Source organism: Panthera leo, chromosome E2, assembly GCF_018350215.1.
Source record: "Panthera leo isolate Ple1 chromosome E2, P.leo_Ple1_pat1.1, whole genome shotgun sequence".
NCBI classification, from domain to species: Eukaryota; Metazoa; Chordata; class Mammalia; order Carnivora; family Felidae; genus Panthera; species Panthera leo.
In genome coordinates, this window is record NC_056693.1 from 14,169,825 (window position 1) to 14,193,398 (window position 23,574).

At 52.4% G+C, this 23,574-nt stretch overlaps 1 protein-coding gene across 1 annotated transcript in view; it reads right to left on the bottom strand.

Annotated features, from left to right (window-relative positions):
- SPTBN4 (spectrin beta, non-erythrocytic 4) overlaps nucleotides 1-23,574 on the bottom strand; it is a 74,545-nt gene that overhangs the window by 34,749 nt on the left and 16,222 nt on the right. The window contains exons 4-16 of the mRNA XM_042919618.1: nucleotides 21,327-21,418; nucleotides 19,567-19,647; nucleotides 18,309-18,424; nucleotides 16,251-16,363; nucleotides 15,967-16,154; nucleotides 15,775-15,892; nucleotides 15,344-15,502; nucleotides 14,408-14,710; nucleotides 13,332-13,482; nucleotides 8,843-9,803; nucleotides 7,760-7,897; nucleotides 4,202-4,952; nucleotides 2,556-2,758 (exon numbers count right to left, since the gene is read on the bottom strand). Of these exons, the coding sequence (XP_042775552.1) occupies nucleotides 2,556-2,758; nucleotides 4,202-4,952; nucleotides 7,760-7,897; nucleotides 8,843-9,803; nucleotides 13,332-13,482; nucleotides 14,408-14,710; nucleotides 15,344-15,502; nucleotides 15,775-15,892; nucleotides 15,967-16,154; nucleotides 16,251-16,363; nucleotides 18,309-18,424; nucleotides 19,567-19,647; nucleotides 21,327-21,418 (3,374 nt within the window). The remainder of the gene's footprint in view (nucleotides 1-2,555; nucleotides 2,759-4,201; nucleotides 4,953-7,759; nucleotides 7,898-8,842; nucleotides 9,804-13,331; nucleotides 13,483-14,407; nucleotides 14,711-15,343; nucleotides 15,503-15,774; nucleotides 15,893-15,966; nucleotides 16,155-16,250; nucleotides 16,364-18,308; nucleotides 18,425-19,566; nucleotides 19,648-21,326; nucleotides 21,419-23,574) is intronic.

Sequence of the window (23,574 nt, forward strand, 5' to 3'; positions counted from 1 at the left end):
GTCAGAGAGATGGAGATGCAGGTAGAGAAAAACAGGGAGAGACACAGAAGGAAACAGAGACACAGAGATATACAGATAGATGGAGGCAAGGAGGCAAAGAGGCAAAGCTTGTGAGAGAAAACTACAGGGAACCCGGCTCAGAGCTGGACAGAGGAACCAGACAAGGCAGAGACAAACAAGCCAAGTACTGATTCCCTCCTGCCCGGGGCTCAGCTCAAGAGCCAGAAAATGGGAAATGCCTCTGAAACTGAACTGAAATAATCCCTCCAGGTCTTCACCAGCCAACTTGCCTAGCATCAGTTCTAGGAACAAGGAAAATCCCTCCTTTCTGGGAGGGAGGGAGAGAAAACAGCAGGGTTCACATCCTTCGTATCACGGCTGGGTCACATCCTGGCTGTGACCTTAGGCAAGTCCATTCCCCTAACCAAGCCTCTCAAGTGCAACGTGCAGATCATGAGAACACTTCACACACAGGACTGGGCCAGGTTCCAGGTGATGCGAGGCACATGGAGGGACTAAACGACTCACCCTGAATCTCACAGGTTGAGGGGTAGAGCAGGGGCTAGCATCTGACCCTGTCTGATGTCAGGGCCTCAGCCCACAGCTCTGCACTGGTTCTGTCCCCCTTATGGGTGTGGAAAGCCCTCCCCCCAAACCCCAGCAAATGGATGTTTTAGAATAACTTCCACAGGGTGGAAAACCTGTCCCTAGGCAACTGTCAGTGACCCAGGGGTGAGGGAGGCAGGGATTAGAGCTGTCTCAGTTCCTGCTGTGTTTCCCAGCCTCACCCAGCACAAGCCTAGGGCAGACATCACCCTGGGGCTCCCACAACCCCCTGCATTTCTCCCATCCCAGTCTCGACCATTCTGGGCCATCCTTGTAAGAAAGCATGTGAGCTCTGTGAGGGCAGGAGTCATGTGCTATCCTGGTCACGGCTGCACGCCCAGCATTGCCCCACGCAGGGCCTGAAACAGAGTATGGACTCGGTACCTGAGTCCACTGAATACATGATAGAATGAATGGAGCGATTAATGACAGAAAAGGAAGGAAGGAAGAGGGAATCAGAGAATGAGCAGTCCACCAGGATCCTCCTCTTCGTTCTGCAGAGCCTGGCATACAGCAGGTACTCAAGAAGTGTGGGGTAAAGGAAGGGTGGGTCCAGGCCTGGTGCTGGGAGCAGTAGATCATGAGTTTATACCTTCAGGACCAGAACCCCCATGAAAGTTTCCTTGACAAAATTCCAGCCTTGGGGCACCTTGGTGGTTCAGTCGGTTAAGCATCTGACTTTGGCTCAGGTCAGCATCTCTCGGTTGGTGAGTTCAAGCCCCACGTTGGGCTCTGTGCTGACAGCTCAGAGCCTGGAGCCTGCAGTCTGCTTCTGATTCTGTGTCTCCCTCTCTCTCTGCCCCTCCCCCACTCACGCTCTGTTTCTTTCTCTCTCTCTCTCAAAAATAAAAATTTTTTAATTAAAAAAAAAAAAAGAAAAAGAAAATTCCAGCATTGTCCCAGATGAATTTAGGGGAAAAGGACACCTGAGCCCCAGACAGAGGAAGGTCTGGGGTCTCTGGGCTGTGGATGGTGGTGGAGGCACCAGGCATGCTTTCCATCAGATGGAAAGACAGAAGGAGCAGCGCTGGGCCCCTGTGGCTCACCACAAGGGACAGAAACAGTGATGATGATAAAGTCAGCCTAGAGGAGCCCCTATAAAGGACTCTACTTGAGGGCTGCAATTTGGGGGGCGGGTACTGTTTTGTTCCGGGACTAGGATAGTGCCTGGCACACAGTAGATACCAGTAAATGTCTTTGCTTAATTAGTACAAAGACAGACAAGAGACCGGGCGGTGGTGACAGACAGATGGTGATAGAAGAGACTGATAATGTGCAACAGCAGCAGGAAAGACACACACACACACACACACACACACACACACACACACACACACACACACCATGTGTGCTTCCTAGGAAACTAGGCAGTTGGGGCCAGAGGGAAGTGCTCACTCACAATATCCGACAACCAGCATGGCAGGGGACACCGTCCCATCTAGAGAGCTAGAACAGAACACGGCTCTGGCCTTTAGCTGCTAGATCGGGGCACCAGAAGGGCAGGGCAGATGCAGGGCATCCAGGAAAAGAAGTTAACACGTTAACAACCAGTTCAGCTACCTCAGGCTGAGGGCAGGCTTGAGAGAGCAACTTCATTATATATCCTTGTGTATCTTTTGGGTTTCTGAGCATGAGTTACCTTTCCGCAAAGTATCAACTTAAAGCAAATTTAAAACGGTATGAAATTAAATAAAAATCCGAGAGGGGAAGAGAAGCAGAAATCATGATGTAAAGCAGAGGAGCCCTGACCTCTTGATCTCTCCCCTGTGCCGAGACCACACCCGCTATGCCCAAACCACACCCCCTGTGCCGAGACCACACCCCCTGTACTGAGACAACACCCCCCGCCTAGACCACGCCCACTATGCCCAAACCACACCCCCGTGCCGAGACCACACCCCCTACGCCCAGACCACACCCCCTGTGCCTCTGGGGTCCGAGGGACCTACTTCTCCAGCAGCCGGGTCACAGCCTCCTGGGCCTGCTCTCCGTAGGCGTTGCCCTGCCTCAACAGGCCCTCGGCAGCCTGCACCGCCACCTGCATCTTTTGCTGGTTCAGCTCCATCGTGGTGAGAAAATCCCGGTGCCTTTTCAGTGCCTCCTCCACTGACTCCACCGTGCCCGGGAGCTCCAGACCCGACAGTGCCACCTCCTGGGAATGAGGAGGAGGGGTGGTGCTCAGGTCCGCCCTGCTCCATTCCGTCCTGGACCTGGGAGAGGCTTGCCACCTCGCTCCTCCCCCTTGCTCACTGTGCTCTAGCATCCAACAGGCCAGGCATGATCCCACCTCAGGGCCTTTGCCCATGCTAGTCCCTCTGCCTGGCTGGTCCCTCCTTTCAGATATGCCCATAGTGGGCTCCTTAACTTTCTTTAGGTCTCTGGCCATCTGCCAAAAACACCACCCTGCACCCCAGTTATATCCCTTTACCCTGCTTTATTATCTTTCACAGCATTACCTGACATGATATTATATATATCGTGTGTGTGTATACATATATATATGTGTATATATATATATATATGTATACACACATAAATATATATTTGCATTTACTTGTTTTTCATCTTCTCCCTCCCCACACACACTAGAAGGCCAGCTGCACGAGGGTGGGATTTTGTGTTTTGTTTCCTAATGTGTGCTCAGTCCCAGAATAGTACCTGGCACAAAGGAGGCACTCAGTAAATACTTGGTTAACTGATGAAGCCTGAACTGGGTGCTGTGTGACTTCAAGGAAGTTCTTTCCCTCTCTGGGATTATTTTTCTAACTGGTAAGACGGGTGGGTTAGAAAGGTTCTCTTAAGGCCACCTCACCTCCCATATTCAGTATCCTCAGAATTCCAGGGGCTCCCCGTCTGTCCCCCCAGTTAACCCTCAAACTGGGTCAGCTTTCACTAGATGACCAGCACTGGTGGTCACCCTTTCTAAAATCTCCAAAGCTTGGTACCTACTCTTGGGCAATCTGAAAACAGGATGTTCTGTCTTGTCCAAATGCTCAAACTTGGTTCCCACATCCCAGAATGATCTCCCAATGGATGCGCTCTTCCCAGATAACCATGGCACTTCATCTCTCAAACCATAAACAGTTACCCTCTCCGTAAGGAATGCACGTTGCCATTCCCAATAAGAAGATTATCTGCTAATTTGGGCACCCACAAGCACATAATCCACAATCAATTGCTGATCCAGATAACCTCTCAGCCTGAATTACCTGTTTGCATAATCTTTATCCTCCCTCATCCACCCCAAGATCTTTGAACCCCATTAACCATCATCAATTAACCTCACCTTCTTATTTCCTTCCAGACAATCCACAAACGCAGGAAGCCAGTGCAGTGTATATCCAAGTGCATTACTGACTTGGGATAGTGCACACACTGTTAGCCACCTTAGATAAAACACTAATCCTCAAATCCTGTTACACACCTGCCCACACGTGTTCACACTGGATGAGCCACAAACCCGCGATCCCAAACACCCTCCCCGCTCCCACTGACCTCGGACAAGCCACGAACGCAGCGGTCCCTGCAAAAACTCCCTCCATACATTTTCCCCCGTGGCCACAATCCCCCACCGCGTGAACACTGAAGCGGCCACCTGGTTGCGCAGCACCGCCCGAGCCTGGCGTAGGTCGCGCAGAAAGAGCTGGTAGACGTGTGCCTGCACCAGGGCCTCCCTGCGCGCCTCCCACAAGCCGAGCAGCTTGTGCCAGCCGAGTTCCAGGTGCGGCAGCCACTCGTCGAGTGCCAAGCCCGGGCCCAGCTCGGCGCCGTCGGCCGCCAGCAGCGCCTCGCTGGCCGCCACGATGCGGGCATAGTCTTCCTCGCGCTGGTCCACCTCCTCCTTGAGCGCGGCGTGGCGAGCCAGCAGCGCATCGGCCTCTTCCAGGCTGCCGGGCAGGGGGCCCTCGACACCGCCCGCCGCCTCCTGGGCGCGCACCAGCCAGTCCAAGAAAGCGTCCAGGTCGTGCAGGAAGCGCTGCAGGCGCCCGGCCGCGGCCACGGCCTCGCCACAGGCCTGAGCCGCGCTGGCCAGCGCGCCCCACTCGGCGCCCAGTTCTTCCGCACCCTGGTGCAGCCGCGCAGCCTGAGCCGGGAAGCGCACGGCCAGCAGGGCCGCCTCCTCCTGGAGGGCCGCCTGGCGGGGCTCCAGAGCTTGGAGAGCCGCCTCCAGGCCGCTGAGACGCCACTGCAGGGCGCCGCCCGCTCGGGGCGCGCTCTCCACGGCCCTCCGCTTCTCGCGCACCTGGGCGCGCACTTCGGCCACCTCCAGCACGTGGTTCTCCACCAGCAGCACTGCGCTCACCTCCTCTTTGCGCTGTTCCACCAGCTCCACGATGCGGTTCCACCTGCGGGGGGGTTGGTGGGGGGAAGGAGGGCGGCTTGAGGAGGACAGGGACTCCTCCTGGGCCTGGAGGGCCCAACGACCTGGGATAGAACCCAGCCACTGTGTGACTTTGGAAAGTCACTTTATCTCGCTGGGCCCCAGTTTCTGCTGGTGTAAAATAAAACCCTACAAGGCACACTTGCTTAGAGCAGCGGTTCTCAGAATGTAAGCTGAGCGAGGTCAAAAGTATCTTTGTAATAACGCTAAGACTAAGACGCTATTTGCCCTCTCCCTATTCTCTTCCTGGTGTCCAGGGTACTTTCCAGAGGCTGCGTGAGAAAAGGCAGAACGCAGAAGCAGATCCGAGAATTCGGCTGCCTTCTTTTCAGCCAGACATCAAAGAGATGTGGGGCGCCTGAGTGGCTCAGTTGGTTAAGCCTCCAACTCTTGATTTTGGCTCAGGTCATGATCTCCCGGTTGGTGAGTTCAAGCCCAGCATGGGGCTCCATGCTGACAGTGTGAAGCCTGCTTGGGATTCCCTCTCTCTCCCTCTCCCTCTGCCCCTCCCCCAGTTTTGTGCTCTCTTTCTCTCAAAATAAATAAACTTAAAAAATTTTTTTCATAAAAGACTGGCAAAAACACAAAACAATGCCACTCACTACATTTTTTGTTATGAAAAGCAGTTATTTTTCATAAAATATATGAGTATGCTGGTTACATTAACATAATGGGTTTATTATTATTTTATTTTTTTTAAGTTTGTTTATTTATTTTGAGAGAGAGCGAGTGGAGGAGGGGCAGAGAGAGAGGGGGGGAGAGAGAGAATCCCAAGCAGGCTCTGCACTGTCAGCACAGAGCCCAATGCGGGGCTTGAACTCACAAGTTTCGAGATTATAACCTGATGTGAAATCAAGAGTTGGATGCTTAACTTGACTGAGCCACCCAGGCGCCCCTATTATTGTTATTTTAAAACAACTTAATATCTTTACATTTCCCAGTATTAATTCCCAACATAGTAAATATTGATACATATAACTCACGAAAACAAGCTCTTTGGGGCCCCAAAGAGTTTTTAGGAGAGTAAAGGGATTCTGATCCCACAGTGTAAGAAGTGTAAGAATACTATGTTGCATCCAGCAAATAGAAACCGGGTACATTCCACAAGCCAAGTGCTGAGGATCAAATGATGTACAGGCAAATCTGTTCTATATCAAAATAAATTAATGGGAAAAAATACGGATTTCTTTGGGCCCTCAAGCAAGTGATGACACTTCACTGGGCCTGTGCTGACAGCTCAGAGCCTGGAGCCTGCTTCAGATTCTGTGTCTCCCTTCTTCTCTCAGCCCCTCCCCCACTCACACTCTGTCTTTCTCTCTCTCTCTCAAAAATAAATAAACATTAAAAACATTTAAAATCACCTCCAGCCCCCAGTTGTGTTCTACCAGGTCACTTGAAGTCTCTAAATATCTTGCTCATTTACTTGTTTATTTGTTCACTGTCTCTCTGTCCCCTCTAGAATGGACATGCCACAGAGCAGAGATTAGGACTCTGAAATCAGAAGGACCCAAGTTCAAGATCTGCTTTGGCCAGATTCATCATGTGACCTTGGGCAAATCATTTCCCGATGCTCCTCAGCTTCCTCATCTGGAAAATGGGAATAATAATGTCCATTTCACTGAGCGTCTAATGATATCTTGTGGCTAAAGCACTTGGCATATAACCTTATGAAGCACCGTCAATCTTTGTTGTTGTCCTTTGAGACCTTGATGCTTTGAGAGTGTCAAGGCTACCTCTGTAGGTTATCACTGGTTATTGGAATCTTACAGCACAGCAGTTAAGAATACCGTCTTTGAGGGGCTCCTGAGGGGGCTCAGTTGGGTGAGCGACCGACTCTTGTTTTCCGCTCAGGTCATGATTTCATGGTACATTTCTCAGCCCTGCATCGGGCTCCATGCTAGGACAGTATGGAGTCTGCTTGGGATTCTTTCTCTCTCTCCCTCTCTCTCTCTGCCCCTACCATGTGTGCGCACTCTCTCTCTCTCTCAACAATAAATAAAAGAAAAAAAAAAAAAAGAGTTTAGCTTTGAGTCAGACAGACTCAACATGAAATCCTGGCTTGACCCCCCCCCCCCTACTTTGCTGTGTGACTTTGGGCCGGTGTCTTCGCATCTCTGGAGCCCCAGTTTCCTCTTCTCTAACATGGAGCAATTTATGCCCCAAAGGGTTGCTGAAAAGACTAATAAAAGATGCTCAAGAGCCCCAGATCCAGATTCAGACAGCATTAGGTTTGACCTCCTACTTACTGTACCGGGTAATCAATCATATTAAGGATTCCGCCTCCCCGAATCTGTCTTCATCTATGAACCCTACCCACATTGGAAAAACAGCTGGTAGTGTTCAAGGGGGAAAGATATTAATTTGTTACCATTTTTAGTAAAAGGCAAAAGATTTATACGATCTGAAGACAAACCAGAGTATCCATTTTTAAAGAGTTCTGAATTCTGGAAACTTTGCTATGGAAACTGGGATATTAAAAGATAAAACAAGGCATATAAAGTGCTTAGAAAAATTCCTGGCAGATAGTAGATCCTCAGTAAATCATATCTGTACAAGCCAATTAATAATCCACTAAAATATACTGTATCCTCATTTTACCATATCCTCACTAGCACTGGGTATTACCATTTTCCTCCAAGATTTTGCTGACTTCCTAGGTGGGCACGATCACCTCAGGGTGTCAAAATTGCACATCCTCGACTCACAACAGTTGAGTGAATGAGGAAAAGAATGAAGGAAAAGAACTGGCCTGAGGCGCCAGGCCCCGCCTACCTGCTGTTGAGGTGGTCCTGGCAGGAGCGCACCTCATCTGAACTGGGATGGCCTCCTTCCACCAGCTCCTGAACCGTGTGGTTCACATCCAGGACACGGCCCATCAGACTGTTCATCTCCTGGTCCAGGCTCTCAAATCTATAGAAGGAGGAGGGTCGTGCTCAAGCAGGCCTGGACCCTGGGGACCTGCCCACGTCTTGGCCTTCTCCTGGATTTCCTTCTAATTCTTATCCTCTTAGGACCCTGTGCCAGCTCCTCCTCCTTCTACCGGTCCCTTAAGTGTTACATTTCTCAGGGGCACCTGAGTGGCTCAGTCGGATAGGCGTCTGATTCTCGGTTTCGGCTCACATGGTTTTTGTGCCTCTCTGGGTTCCCAGCCACCATTCTCAACCCCTCCAACATACCCTCTACATGGCAGCCAGGAAGATCTTTTTAAAGCTGGGCACAGTCCTCCCTTTTTTAAAACAATGCCCCAAGCTGTGGCTTGGGTAATTGTGGGCACAGTAAGGGCAGGGACCAGGCCTGGGTCTCAGCTATGCCCAGCACAAGACGGAGAACAGAGCAAGAGCTCAATAAGTTCCAGCTGAATGAATGAGTAGGTGAACGAAAGGGCTCATCCACTAATTTCACAATTCATTACTAAGTCAGCCAACAGACCGATGTATGTAACGTGTCACAGCGGTTAAATGCTATGAAGAAATGTAAAACAGGGTGATGGAAGAGAAAGTGACAGGGTCAGAGCCACTTCATTAGCTAGGGAGGTGACATTTGTGCAGGAACCGCGGCAGTCCCAGGGGAGGGGCCAGGTTTCGGTGTCTTGAGAAGTTTTAATTTCCTGCCAAGTGAGTATAAGTCCCATAATGATAGCAAACGCCCCTGAAATGCTCCCTGTACCAGGTATTTGCTCAGTGTTCTATTAAGTATTAACTCATTACTCGTCACCTGTGAGGTGGGGACTATTATCATTCCCATTTCACTGGAACCCCTGGTCGCAGCTGAGAGAAAATGGGAACTGTTGATGCACGAAGGCGAGGCTGTGTGCGTGAGAAAGGGGACCTGGAAGTCCCAGGAGGGCGCGCTCACCGGTGCTGCACCACCTCGACGTCGTCGAGCGAATCGGGCACACGCATGGCCAGCAGCCATTGCTCCTTCTCACCGATCCACAGCTCGCACGCGTGCACTTCGCCAAACATGCGGTAGACCGCCAGGGCGTCTCGCAGCCACTGGCGCCGCAGCGCAGCCACCTCGGTCACCTCGGCGAACAACTGCTCCGCCTCCACCACGCGCACCTGCAGGGCCACCACCAGTGGCCCGGCGCCGCTGGCGCCCCCCAGTGTCGCCAACTGACGCCGCAGGCCGCCCACGGGCCCGCGATGCGCCTCCACCTCCCCGGTGAGCGCGCGGTGCTGGCGGGCCAGGCGGCGGCTGGACGCCTCGTCGTGGCCGAAGTCGCCCGCGGCTGCTAGGCGGTACGCGTCGCGAAGCCAGTCGAGGAGCCCGTCGAGGTCGGCGCCGAACTGGTGCAGCGCCCGCGCCTCCTGCAGCCGCCGCTCGCGCCGCGCCGCCGCCTCTTCCAGCCGCTGCCAGCGCCGCCGCGCGCTCGCCGCGCGCTCCGCCAGGCCCGCCAGGTGCACCGTCTCGGCGCCCGCGCCCACGGCGCCGCCGGCCGCAGCCAGCTCCTCGCCGCGCCGCAGGGCCTGCTGCAGCAGCGCCCGCCGCCCACCCAGCTCGCCCTGCAGGATCTTGTGCTGCGCCAGGAGGCGCGCAGTGCTGGACAGGTCGTGCGCGCCGCCAGCCGCGCCCCCCGCGCCCGCCGCGCCCGCCGCGCCGCCGCCGCCGCCGCCGCCGCCCGCCGCCTCTAGGAGGCGCTCCTTGTCTCGGGCCCAGCTCTCCGCCTCCTCCAGCTCCTGCAGCAGCGCCCACAGGCTCCGCGAGGCCTCCAGCTCCGCGCGCCGCCGCGCCGCCTGCTCCTGCAGCTCCGCCAGACAGCCGTGCACGTGGTTCACGCGGTTGCAGATGACCTGCGGATCGCAGGGCTGGTAGCCTGGGCCAGGAGAAGGGGAGGATCCCGGGTTGGGCACGGGCCAGGGGGCGCCCAAGGAAGGGAGGTACAGGCTACCTGCCCTGTCTGTCCTTTGCTAGGTAGGCATCATCAGGTGCCAGGTTGTGCGTCCCCTCCTCCAGGCAGCCTTCCCTGACATGCTGTCTGGAGCAGGAACCTTCTCTGGCTCCCCCAGGCTTCTCTTATTCCAGCCCTGCACCTCTGCCTGTGCCCCACGGGCACCATCCCTGCCTGCCCTGACCCCTCTGGCATGTCACTGCCTGTTCTGTCTCCCCCACTGGGCTGAGAGGCCCATGAAGGCAGGGTCTAGGGCTGTCTCCGTCACACTGTGTCCTCACCATTGCCTAGCACGGGGTGGAGCCCAGAGCAGTAACCTAATGAAAATGGCGACTTATTGACTGAATGATGTATAGAAACTAAGATTCAGAGAATCCTAGTATCTGTAAACTGTGTTTCCTTCAGAACTGGACCAAATGAAACGTCTCTATTTTTTTTAATTAAAAAAAAATTTTAATGTTCATTTATTTTTGAGAGAGAGAGAGAGAGAGTGAGTAGGGGAGGGGCAGAGAGAGAGAGGGAGTCACAGATCCAAAGCAGACTCCAGGGTCCGAGCTGTCAGCACAGAGCCTGACTTGGGGCTCAAACTCACGAACTGCGAGATCATGACCTGAACAAAGTCGGGCGCTTAACCGACTGAGCCACCCAGGCGCCCCACTATTTTTTTAAATTTTATTTTAAGTAATCTCTACACCCAACCTGGGGCTCAAACTTACACCCCTGAGATCAAGAATCGCATGCCCTATCCACTGAGCCAGCTAGGCACCCAGATGTGTCTCTATCCTTAAGCCATTTTCTGGGTTCCCTCTCTCATCCTCTGTTGCCTTATCTCTTAACTTCAATGATGACCTGAACTCCCATGTTTCTTCAAATACTTCACCTTCCTCCTAGACTTCTGGTTTGTGACAAGAGAACTGTGAAATTAACTTAATGGCTGGCTGCCAATGTTGCTTTAATGGAATAGAATAGAATGACTAGAAAATATCAGGATGCAACTTGCGGGGTAAGGGGAAGTATTGTTTCATACAGTGTGTGTGTGTGTGTGTGTGTGTGTGTGTGTGTGTGTGGACTGTGGGTCAGGAGGTAAACATATTTCTTACTGGGTCAAAACACTGCAAGAGACACTGCCCTAGATGGGATACACCATTTCTGGAATTCTGGACATTCACTGAAATTGACCCAAATACCAAGGCATCCACCTGAATAATCAACAACAATAGGCATCCGTGTATCCAGACCTGACTCTGGCACAATGCCACCGTGGGGCAGTATCCTTACGAGCCCCATCTTACAGATGAAGAAACTGAGGCTCAGGGAAGGAAGCCACTTGCCCAGGATCAGCTAAGAAGTGGCAGATCAGGAGGCCACACTCTGGACCACTTATCAGGCATTGCTCCCTCCTGTCACCATGACAACACACATTAGCCTCTTTGCTGTTTTTGTGGTGCTGTTGGCCGCCACCAGGCACCAAGATCTCACAAGGAGAAGACAGAAGGAGCCTTCTGGGACAAACCTTCACAAGAAGGAGAGGGTCTCAATGAGCCTGTCCTGGGGTTTGGATGTGGGTAAGAGGGGCTGAGCCAGGGTGGGCATGTCCCACTGGGGCTTGGAAGGAGACTTCAATATTTGACCCAGCCCATGAGGATGAGAACCGCCCGCCTCCCCCTGCCCCAACACACACACCATCTTGCAAGCCAGATAGGCCTTGCCTTTTCTACTGATGCTTCCGGATTCCAAAGGGCTGTGGCTCCAGACACAGGAGTGAGACAGGCCAGCCCTAAACCCTCTGAGCTCTGCGGTTCTGGGCCTTAGTTTCCTCATCAGCAAGAAAGCAAAAAAGCAGCCTTGTCAGCACTCACAGCTAGAGACACAGTTTCTCAGGACGCCAACTTCAGACAAGGTCACTCTGCGACCATGGTGGAATGGGATGGAAACAAGACCATTCCATAATCACGTCTGAGCACACACAAAAAAGAGGTCACTGGGCAAGCCACAGAAACCATCATCCAGCCCCTTCATCCAGCTAAGCTGAATGACCGCTACCAACTCCTGTTCCTCCCACTACCTGGATAAAAATGATTAAGATGGGCGATCACCTAATTACTCCCACCTCCAGTGTCCAATCCGCAGCAAAAGACACTGCATAAATCATCCCCAAATCACCTAACACAAGCCCACATCCTATCACAAGCCCCTTCCTAACACCCTCCTACTGAGAAGCTCCATGGTTCTCCAGCGTGTGTGCAAAAAGCCAACAGACCCAGCTTGGTTTGACAACAGGGGGATTCCTGGTGGTCTGTGGCTGGAAGGTATTGACATCAGTAAAATGAGAACCTTTATTAGAGCCAGTCTTGGTTTTTCCTATCAGCATCCATGCCCCCGATGCTGGTAATGGCTTTCCACCCTCCTCTTCTTCCTCCATTCCTGTCTTTGGAAAGAGCCAACCCTAGTCTTGGCCATGGGTTGGGCATGTCACATAGATGTGGCCAGTTAGCTCAGTGCAGAGCCTGGGGTCACAATGCTTGGCTAAGTAGAGGGCATGGAACCCACAGTGGGCTAAAGAAAGCTTTCCTGGAATCTTTTGTCAGAAATATTGGGAGAAAGGGGCTTGTCTCCTGTTGGGTCCGCTAAGTTGCTAGGATGTAAACATGGGGCTGAATGACCCCAGATTTACACCACAAGGGAAGGAGCTCCCCGGTAGTGACACAAACATAGAGACTACAGTCAGAGAGATACAGTCTTAAAAGCATCATCAGACAATCCCTGGATCCAGCCATACCTGAAGCCAAACATGCCTTTTCCTGGACATTTTAGTTACACTGGCCAAGATACTCCCCTTTTCTCCTTAAGCTAACTGAGTTGAGTTTCTATCATTTGCTGCCGAACAGGCCCTGACTATACATTACCTCACACGGTTTTTCATGGTATTCACTGAGATTTGGCTGTGAGGGGCTTAGCATAAAACAAGTATTCAATAGGGCCACCTGGGTGGCTCGGTTGTTAAACATCTTTCTTCATCTCAGGTCATGATCTCACAGTTCGTGAGTTCGAGCCCCGTGTCGGGCTATGTGCTCATAGCTCAGAGCCTGGAGCCTGCTTCAGATTCTGTGTCTCCCTCTCTCTCTATCCCTCCCCTGCTAGTGCTCTGTCTCTGTCTCTCTCTCTCTCTCTCAAAAATAAAATAAACATTAAAAAAAAAAAAAACCACAAGTGCTCAATAAATGTGAACTATTACTGCAGAATCTCAAAGCAGGAAGAAATCATGTGGTCTAACCTCCACCCAAGGCAGTAATTTCCCCCATGATATTCCCTGATGGAGGGTGAGCCTATTTTGTGCTTGGATGCCTCCAAAGACAAGGAGTTCACTCCTTCCTTCTGTCTCTTAGGGGTCATTCTGCTTCCGTTAGCACCAGCCCTGGAAGTCTCCACCCCAATCCCCGACCCCAGACTCACCCTGCAGCTGAGAGAAACGCAGGGCAGCAGCGTTGAGCGCCTCCACTCGCTCACTCTGGGCCGCGATGTCCCCCTCCAGCAGTCCATGCTTCTGCAACAGGTCCTCCGCCTCCACCAGGTGCTGCCCACATTCCCGGGACAGCAGCTGAGCCTAGAAGACGGGGCAGCCCTGAGCACCTTTTAGGCATTGGCCTCAGGCAGGCCCCACCCCACATTGTCAGGCCCACTCTTGTGCTCCTCCACCCCATCCCTTGAACTCGGATCTCTATCTCAATCTCCTGGTCTCCGTCAACATCTCCCGCTGGCTCTCCCTGACTCCCTGTGTCTGTCCCCACATTCCTGCGCTCTGTCTCTGTCACGGGCGCCACCCTCTCTCTGCTCTCTGCCTCCATCTCTCTCTCTGCCTCTGTCTTTCCTGTTTCCATCTCTCTCTGCTTCCTTCCTTCTTATCTCCATCTCTCCCTGTACCTGTATCTCCAGCCTGTCTCTCTCTTTCCCAAAAGGATTCCTTCTCTTATGTGTCTCTCTGTGGCCGCTTAGATTTCCATTGCCACCCTCGTGCCTGCTTCTCTAGTTTGATGATCTCTCTCTGATTTCCCCTTCCCTCTCTCAAACTGTCACCATCTTCCTCTGGCTTAATCTCTCTATCTGTCCCTAGCTCCCTCTGGCTCTGTATCTCTGTGGCTTTTTTTAAATTTTATTTTTGAGAGAGAGACAGAGTGCAAGCAGCGGAGGGGCAGAGAGAGAGGGACACAGAATCTGAAGCAGGCTCCAGGCTCAGTGCAGGGCCCGACGCGGGGCTCGAACCCACGGAGCGCGAGATCACGACCTGAGCCGCGGTCAGACGCCCAACCGACCAAGCCACTCAGGCGCCCCTCCTCTGTCTCTTCCTTGATCTTCCTTTTTCTGCCTCTCTCGGCGTCTTTCTGTCTCTTTCTCTTTGTCTCTCGTTCTCTTCCTCTTCCTGTCTCTCTCTCCGTCCCTCTCCGGCTCCCTGACAACCTGTTCGGTGTCTGTAGCCCTCCCTGCCCTCCCCGCACACCATGCCCACCCTTGACCCCCAGGGCCGGCCCCACCTGCATCTCCTCCATCCAGTCCACCATGTACACCATCTCCTGGAAGATCTTCTGCAGGGCCAGGTTCTGCTCGAGCCGCGTCCGCCGGGCACCTACCAGCCCGGTCAGCAGGGCCCACTGGCGCAGGACGCTGTCACGCTGGGCCGCCACGCGCCGGGCGTCGTAGTAACCTTCTGCCGCCAGGGCCTGGGCCAGCTCGGCCACGCCCTGCACCCGCTCTTCATAGGCTGCAATGTCCGCCTCGATGGCCTCGTGTTTCTTCATGGCTGCCTCCACCGCCGGCAGCTCATACCCGAAGTTGTCCTGGGGCAGGGCAGGCCACAGATGCTCACCTGTTTCCTTTGCTATCCACCTGTTACCTTGGCCCTGCTCCTCCATCCCCAGTAACCCTGGAGACCAGCCCCACCTTCCTGTTGCCCCGGAGACCAGCCCCACTTTCTTCTGTTACCCTGGAGACCGGCTCCACACGGCTCCATTACATATCTAGCCTTAAACTTGTCACCCAGGAAACAGTCACCATCCTCCCGTTGCCCTAGAGACGGGGGACCAGGCCTACCCTACCCTCTTACTTAGGAGACCAATTCTATCCTCCTGAGTTACCCCGGACACCAGCTACAACCTCCTTTGTCATTTAAGAGTCTAATTAAATACTCTCCCTATTTCTGATGAGCCTAATTTTGTCCTCTCCAGTTCCCCAGGGAGACCAACCTCACTCTCCTGTTACCTTGGAGATCAGGCCCGCCCCCCTCCCCCACCGCTCACTTAGGAGGCCAGTTCTCCCTTTCCACCCTCATTTGCCACCTAGGAGATTAATCCAACACTTCTCTGTCACTCAGGAGACCGAGTCTCCCTCTCTGGTCCCAGGGCCACCAGCCCAGCATGCCTCCCTGCCCCCACCCCCACCTTTCACCCAGAGCCAAGTCCTGCACCCTGTACCTGGGAGACCAGGCGCTGGTTCTCATTCAGCCAGCTCTCCCTCATGGCCACCTTGTGGTCAAACCTCTGGGCCAAAAGTTCCAGCTTCTCCTGCCGGATCAGCTCAGCTCGCAGGGCGGCCTCCCGTTCGTGCTCTGCCTTCTCCAGCTGGCCCCATGCCTGGGGAGACGGGAGGAGGCCAGTCAGACCCCAACAACGCCCCACAATTCAATGGCCCTGGCTTCTCTGTCTGAGGTGGCTCCTAGCATTTACAGCACCTTTATGTAAACTGGAAAAAGATACTGCTCCTTCGTGACACTTTCCTGCTGGAAAACTGTCAGAATGAATATCCAGTCCAGGACGTCTACAGTGTAAATGGCTCCCTTGAGCAGTGCACAACCTATACGAAGCCACGGAGTAACCCTGCCGCTCCTCCACATGCTCGACCTCACCTTGTCGATATCCCAGATGCCACAGCCCTCCCGAGGCACAAAGAGGCGACGATTACAGGCACGCAGTTTGCTCTGGATGCTGAAGAGCAGCACCTCCAGGTTCCCCTTCTCCTGAAACCTGAAGGGGCTCGGGCTCAGGACCCCCACCTCCAGACCTCCACTTGCCGCCCTCCCTCCTGAGCTGGGCCTCACTTGACTGGCTTCTCCAGTGTGCAATAGGCCGTGAAAGCCTGAAGCTGCTGTTGCACCCCACTCAAAGAGTTGGCAAACTTCTGATTGCTGATGAGGCCCACGGTGCGATGGATCCAGGCCAGGAGCTCGGCCGCCAGCTCCTCATAGCGCTCGATGATCTTCCCCACCTCCAACACCTGGTCCAGGACCTGACCCAGCAAAGGAAGGTGGGGTCAGACTCGTCCCGGATGTGCCCCCAGGTGGTTCCCAAGCTCCCACCCACCCCATCCCTTGGATCCCCAAACCTTCCCGATCCGCTTCCCCTCCACAGCCAGAGCCTTCATCTTGGAGAAATAGTGGTAGAAAGAGACCACGTAGGTGATGATGGACTTCTCATCTGGAGCCTCCATGTTCACATCTGGGAGTAAAGGAGAGCAGGGGAGAGCAGGACAGTGAGGGTGGAGGGAGGGAGAGCCCACTCTTACTAGCTGTGTGGCCTTGGGCAAGACAAGTAGCCTCTGCGCCTCAATTTCGGTATCTGCCAAATGGGGATCTACCTCATGAGATTAAATAGTACCTGACACCTACAAACCACCGGAGAAATTATCCATAATTACTTCTTGAACACACCATTCTACCTTCCACCTCAGGGCCTTTGCACATGCTGTTTTCGCTAGGTAGAACAATGTTCCTTCTTCTGTATGCCTACCTCCCACTCATCCTTCAGGGCTCCACTCAGCTTACACTTCCTCAGATAAGCCTCCCTGTTCGCCCTGTGTAGAGTCGGTCACCCCTGTTACTCTTCCTCATGGCATCTTATCATTGCCTCCTGGAACTTATCATCTGCAATTAAATATTCATTTATGCAATCATGTCCTTATCTTGAGTTTGAGTTCCATGATGACAAAGGCTATGCCTGTCTTTTTTCCCATTGTTCTGGTCATGCCCAGCGCACAGTAGGAGCTCAATAAATATTTACGAAGTGTATTTATTTATTTATTTTATAAGTAAATAAATTTATTTTATGTATGTATTTATTTATGAGGGCAGAGATCAAGGGTGTGGGCTTTGGAGGAAACGTGTGCTTAAATCCCTGTTCAACCACTTACTCACTGCATGTCCTTAGGAAACAGACCTAACTTCCCTTCGCCTCAGTTTCCCCCATTGCAAGGCTGAGGATTAGCACAGTGCCTGCCAAAAAGGAGCACTGTAAGTTTTAGAAAGAATAGTGTGGCACAGAGGAGAAACTCAGTAAATTCCAATTAGCGTTTTGATGTGCCCACTGAATGCACAATGTTACACTTAGCTCTTACTCCACCAACTCATGGTTGGTGGAACAGATATCCACTAAACACCTACCATGTGCCAGACACAGAATATAGGTATCAGAAGTCCCATGTAGGGGCGCCTGGGTAGCTCGGTTGGTTAAGCGTCAGACCCTTGGTTTCAGCTCAGGTCACGATCTCACAGTTCGTGGGTTCAAGCCCTGCGTCGGGTTCTGCGCTGACGGCATGGAGCCTGCTTAGGATTCTCTCTCTCTGCCCCTCCCCCCGGCCCCCCAAGAAGTCCCACGTACTGGTTTTCAGTGTGACACTGGGCAAGTGACTTCACATCTCTGAGACTTCATTCCTATCACTTTAAAACAGGACGGATAAGGGGGCGTCTGGGTGGCTCAGTCGGTTAAGCGTCCGACTTCAGCTCAGGTCATGACCTTGCGGTGTGTGGGTTTGAGCCCCTCGTCAGGCTCTGTGTCTCCCTCTCTCTCGGCCCCACCCCCACTCGTGCTCTGTCTCTCTCAAAAATAAATACATACTAAAAAAAATTAAAACAGGATGGATAAGTTCTATCCATCCAGGTCAGTGTGAGGGTAAAAGCGGGAAGTTCTGCTAAAATTCCCAGCCATGTGCTTGGCACAGAGCAGACTCTCAGAGAGAGGGAACAGCTGTTATTCTAGAGATTGGTGGGTCGGTGTTGGCATGGTCTGGGATTAGGATTGAGGCTGAAGTCAGGGGATAATGTTGGGGGTGGGGTTGGCTCTGGAGCTGGGACCAGAGTTAGGGAGGGAGAGGGGGTTGGGCTTGGGGGAGCTGACTGGGCTTGGGGTTGGGAAGGGGATGCGGTCAAGTTGGAGGCAGGAATGGAGATGAGTCTGGGGCTGGAGACAGAGATGCGAAAGGAAGGGACTGGAAGATGGGGGCAAAGGGGATTAGAGGTGAAGAAGGGGAGGGGCTGGGTGGGAGCCAGGACTTAGAAGGACTCGGGTTTGGGACGGTGTTGCAGCAGGATGGAGAGGAGTTTGGGCTGGCATTGGGGTCGGGGGTCCCCCCAGGAGGAAGTCCCGCTGGGGTTGTGGGGGGGCTCACCCTCAGGGTCCAGCAGACGTGTCAGCCCCAGGTGCTGCTCTGCCGTGCGGAAGGCTCTCTGCAGGTTGTAGTTGGCATTGGACTTGGTGAGTTTGCTGAAGTCCACGAGATCGGGCCTAGGCAGGGGCACAGAGCGGGCAGGCAGCAGGCAGGCTCCAGAGCCAGGGGGCGAGCAGGCAGAAAGACCTCCCGGCCTGAGCCCCACCCAAAGCCAGGGGCAGGAGGGGCACCGCCTCCCGAGGGGAAAGCTGTGTATGCTGGTGCACGTCTGTGCACTTATCTGTGGCCGTGAGTACTGCGTGCGAATGAGTGGGACCGACTTGGCAATGCACACATCTACTTGGGTGCTTTGCTAAACAGTATTACGTAGCAGTTAGAAGTGTGAGGTCTACAGCCAGCCCACGCAGCTCAAACCCCAGCTCGGCCATTTCCTGGCTGGCTGTCACTCTGGGTAAGCTATTTTGTCTCTCTGTGCCTCAATTTTTTCATCTGCAAAATGGATGATAATAGCATCTGCCTCACAGGCTCACTGACTATTAAATGACTTATTGGAAAGCTCTTAGAACAATGCCGGGTATACAGAAAGCACTTAGTAAATGTTACCGTTGTTAGTATGACATGGGTACAGCTGGTGGGTTTCTCACTGTGTGGGGGGGACAGGTCTCCCTAAGTGTATGGGTGTGTATGTGACAGGCAGGGCTTGTGAACGAACATGTGTCCACAGCAGAAAAGGCTGGGTTCCACTCCGACCACACCAGAGCAAGTCCCTCCCAGGCTCCGGGCCTCAGTTTCCCTCATCTGTCATATGGACAGTCACGATGTGGGTTCAACTTGTCTGGATGCCCACCTTTCAGCCAATTCAGCGCCAGGCCCTGGGGTGTGAAATGTGGGTGCACAGGGAGCCGGAAGGGGGGCTCTGCGGCTTGCCTTGAGGAAGGACCACCATGCACACACCAGAGAAGACCATCCATGGGGGGTGAGCTCCCACCCTGGAGGCATCGAAGCATCAGGCACAGGCTGTGTACGTGCATGAGTATGCGTGTGTCTACGCAGCTGCATGAGGGACGTGTGTTTCCACGTGTACACAGACTATGGGGCCCGGACAGGGTTCTGTGCAGGTGTGTGCCTCGTGTAAGTGTGAAGGGATGGGTCCTTGGGTCTCTGCGTGCCATCTACATGCATATGTGTACAGGTGTGTACCCAAGGGACATGGGGGAGGGGGAAGGGCAGGGCCAGGCTGCCCCAGGCCACGTGGTACCTGTGCCGGTGAATGAGCGCGTTGAAGGCCAAGCCGTCCCGCCAGCTGGTGGTGAAATTCTGGATGTTTACCTCAGGGTAACTGGCAGCGTGGAAGGGAGAGACAGAGGCAGAAATGGAGACAGTCAGGAGGGAAGAGGGAGGGAAGGAGAGAAGAAGGGAGAGAGAGATAGACATAGATGGATGGTGGGGGGGTAGATAGATGATAGGTGGATGGAAAGATAGATAGATAGATAGATAGATAGATAGATAGATAGAAAGAAAGATAGATAGATAGAAAGAAAGAAAGATAGATAGATAGATAGATAGATAGATAGAAAGATAGATAGAAAGATAGATAGATAGATAGATAGATAGATAGAAAGAAAGGTAGATGGATAGATAGATAGATAGATAGATAGATAGATAGATAGAAAGATAGATAGAAAGATAGATAGATAGATAGATAGATAGATAGATAGAAAGATAGATAGATAGATAGATAGATAGATAGAAAGATAGATAGAAAGAAAGAAAGAAAGAAAGAAAGATAGAAAGATAGATAGAAAGAAAGAAAGGTAGATAGATAGATAGATAGATAGATAGATAGAAAGATAGATAGAAAGGTAGATAGATAGATAGATAGATAGAAAGATAGATAGATAGATAGATAGATAGAAAGATAGATAGATAGATAGATAGATAGATAGATAGAAAGAAAGATAGATAGAAAGATAGAGAGAAAGATAGAAAGAAAGAAAGAAAGAAAGAAAGATAGATAGAAAGATAGATAGATAGAAAGATAGATAGATAGAAAGATAGATAGATAGATAGATAGAAAGATAGATAGATAGATAGATAGATAGATAGATAGATAGATAGAAAGATAGGTAGATAGATAGATAGATAGATAGATAGATAGATAGATAGATAGAAAGATAGATAGATAGATAGATAGATAGATAGATAGATAGATAGGGGCAAGGACGGAAAAAGAGAGAGAGACGGAGAGAAAGCAAGATACAGAGATGGAGAAAGAAAGGAGGAAGGGGAGGAGACAAGAAGGGAGAGAGAAGGGGGAGGGAGAGACAGAAACAAGGAAAAGCAGGCATAGAGGTAAAGACAGACACATGAAAAGACAGAGAGTGTTGCAAGACAGCCGGCCAGCCCCGGAAGGCTGAGCATCAGAGAAAGCCCAGTCTCCATCCATACCTGCTCTCCACTTCCTCCCAGGGGCAGAGGGCACCTGAGTTTCAGGCCATGCCCCTCCCGCAGGGCAGAGAGTTGGGGGACCAGGAGACTTCCCAGCAGAGCCTGAGTGGCCCCCTTCTCAGCCCCACCAAATGTACCCAGGAGCCTGAACTTCTCACGGGAGCTGCCAGAGCCCCAGTATACACCGTCCTCGGCTGCTTTTGGGGTGGGGGTGGCCAGGACTCAGGACTAGGGCTGGGATGTTCACACAGGTGCCCACAAGGCCTCTCGAGGTACAGGATGAGATACAGGAGACCGAGCAGGCTGGGGACGGTCCACCACTAACCAGCACTGTTTTCTGAGGAGCCCAAGTTCTAAATTTGAACCAGGCCTTCCAGATTCTTACACGGGTTTATTTGTCAAGGTCAGAAGAGTGGACGTATTTTATTTACCAGTTCCTTAACTTCAAATGTAACATTCTGACACTGAGGACTTGGGTGGTCCCTTGCACTCTTGTCCCAGAAGGGACCCTCAAGATCAGGCTAGGGCCCCACCCGCCCAGTGGGGGCGCAGGGTGGGGGGTGCACTTACCCAGCTGTCTTCATCTGACACCACAGGAGCAGTGCGTCCTTGGCGGAGCGCGTCTCTCTGTTGTCCTCAGTCTCAATTTTGATAACTTGAATCTGTGAGGATATAAAACATGGCTGCTGGGACCCAGAGGGCTTGTGCCTGGGACCTGCCGGTGCACTCCGCTACCAGGGACAAAGGGGATGGGAGGGGCGGCTTCGGGCTGGGGTTGGGGGTTCAGGAGCGTGAGGGTGGGATCTGGAGTGAACCGGGACATCCACAATTGGGGGAGGAGGAGGCTGCAGACTAGGGTCTCATTTTCCAGGGAAGCCTCCATACTTTGGCGTCTGGGCCACTTCTCTGATCCAAGCCACCATCATTTCCCCCTGGGCTAGTGCAATCACCTCCAGGCTGGCCTCCCTGCTCCTGACCCCACAGTCTGTTCTCCTCGTGGCAGAGAGGGACCCTATGAGCACCCAGATCAGATCACATGTTTCCCATCCTCTGGACTTTCCGTGGGTCCGTCTCACTCACGGTAAAAGTAAACTTCCCCTCGTCATGCCTCTGACCTCCTCTTCAGCAGCCCACTCTGCTCCAGAGACCTGCTATCCTCTTCACTAAATCACCAGCGTCTTCCCACCTCAGGGCCTTTGCACTGCTTGTTCCTTCCCTCAGGGGCCCACATGGTTCCACCCCAATTTCAGGTCTTTTCTCACATATCACCTCTGTGAGGCCTTCACCAACCACTTGATTTTAAATCACAGTATGTGTACTCAAATTTCACATCCTCCTTTTCTACCATATTTATTTATTTTTTCATCTTTTATTTATTTTTTCATTTATTCATCTGGTGTACTGTCTCCCCATTGTGGACTGAACTGTGTCTCCCCCAAAATTCATAAGTTGAAGCTCTAACCCCCAACTGTGACTGTATTTGGAGATCGGGCCTTTAAGGAGGTAATTAAGTTTAAATGAGGTCATAGGGTAGGTCCCCAAAATGATTGGTGTCCTTATAAAAAAAAAAAAAAAAAAGGAAGAGATCCTAGGGACGTGCGCACACAGGGAAAAAGCCATGTGAGGACACAGAGAGAAGATGGCTACTTGCAAGCTGAGAGAGGCCTCAGGAGGAACTGATCCTGCCAGCAGCTTGATCTTGAACTTCCAGCTTGTAGAACTTGAGAAAATAAATTTCTGTTGTTTAAGCCACTCCGAGTGTGGTATTTTGTTACAGCAGCCCTAACAGACTAATGCACTCACTAACTTATTAAAGCTCTAGGACCACAGGATGTTTGTTTTGTATTCTGCGGTATCACACTTAGTAGGTGTTCAATGATGTCCTCAGTGACCCAGAATCTAAAGCAGGTTCAAGAGCCCCGGATGGGTGTTGGAGACTTAGGTCCTGGACTCAAGAGCTGAGTTTGGCATTTGGGTTCCGAGGGAGAAAACCAGGTTCCAAAGAGGTGCCAGCCCCTAGCGCATGGCTCCAGCTGCCAGCAGGGATCCCGCCCTCCCGCCCCCCAGTCTCATTCCTTGATTTTGTACTGGCAACGCCCATATCTGTCTCCAGCCCCCACCCCTTCCTTGAGCTCTATTCCCATGATCCAGTGGACTCCTAAATGCTCCCCCTGATGTTTTAGATATCAGATTCCTCATCACCATCACATCCCACACTGTCCCTCAAATCTGCTCCTCCTTCAAATCTGTCCCTGGGTGACCCCACTTTATCCCCCCTGGTCCTGAGCCTTGAATGTTGGCCTGGACACCTCCCTCCCTCCCCTTCCCCTGCCCATTCCCATTACAGGGCATCTTTCCTATCTGCCTCCCTCTGCACTTCCCTCTGGCCCCACCCTGGTCCAGCTCCAGTCTCTTCCCTGGGCTCCCAGCCCCCAATTTTGGCAATCACCCCCAATGCAGAGGGATCTGTGTAAATCTGATGATGTTGGGGTGCCTGGGTGGCTCAGTCAGTTAGGAGACCAACTCTGGCTCAGGTTGTGATCTCATAGTTTGTGGGTTCGAGCCCCGGGCTCTGTGCTGACAGCTCAGAGCCTAGAGCTGCTTTGGATTCTGTGTCTCCCTCTCTCTCTGCCCCTCCCCTGTTCGTGCTCTCTCTCTCTCTCTCTCAAAACTAAATAAACATTTAAAATAAATAAATAAATCTGATGATGTCTATCCTTTTGATAAAAATCTCTAATTTCTCCCCATCTCAAACAGAATAAAATCAAAACTGCTAATCACAGATTACCTAGGCCCTGTCAACTCCTCTGACCTCCTC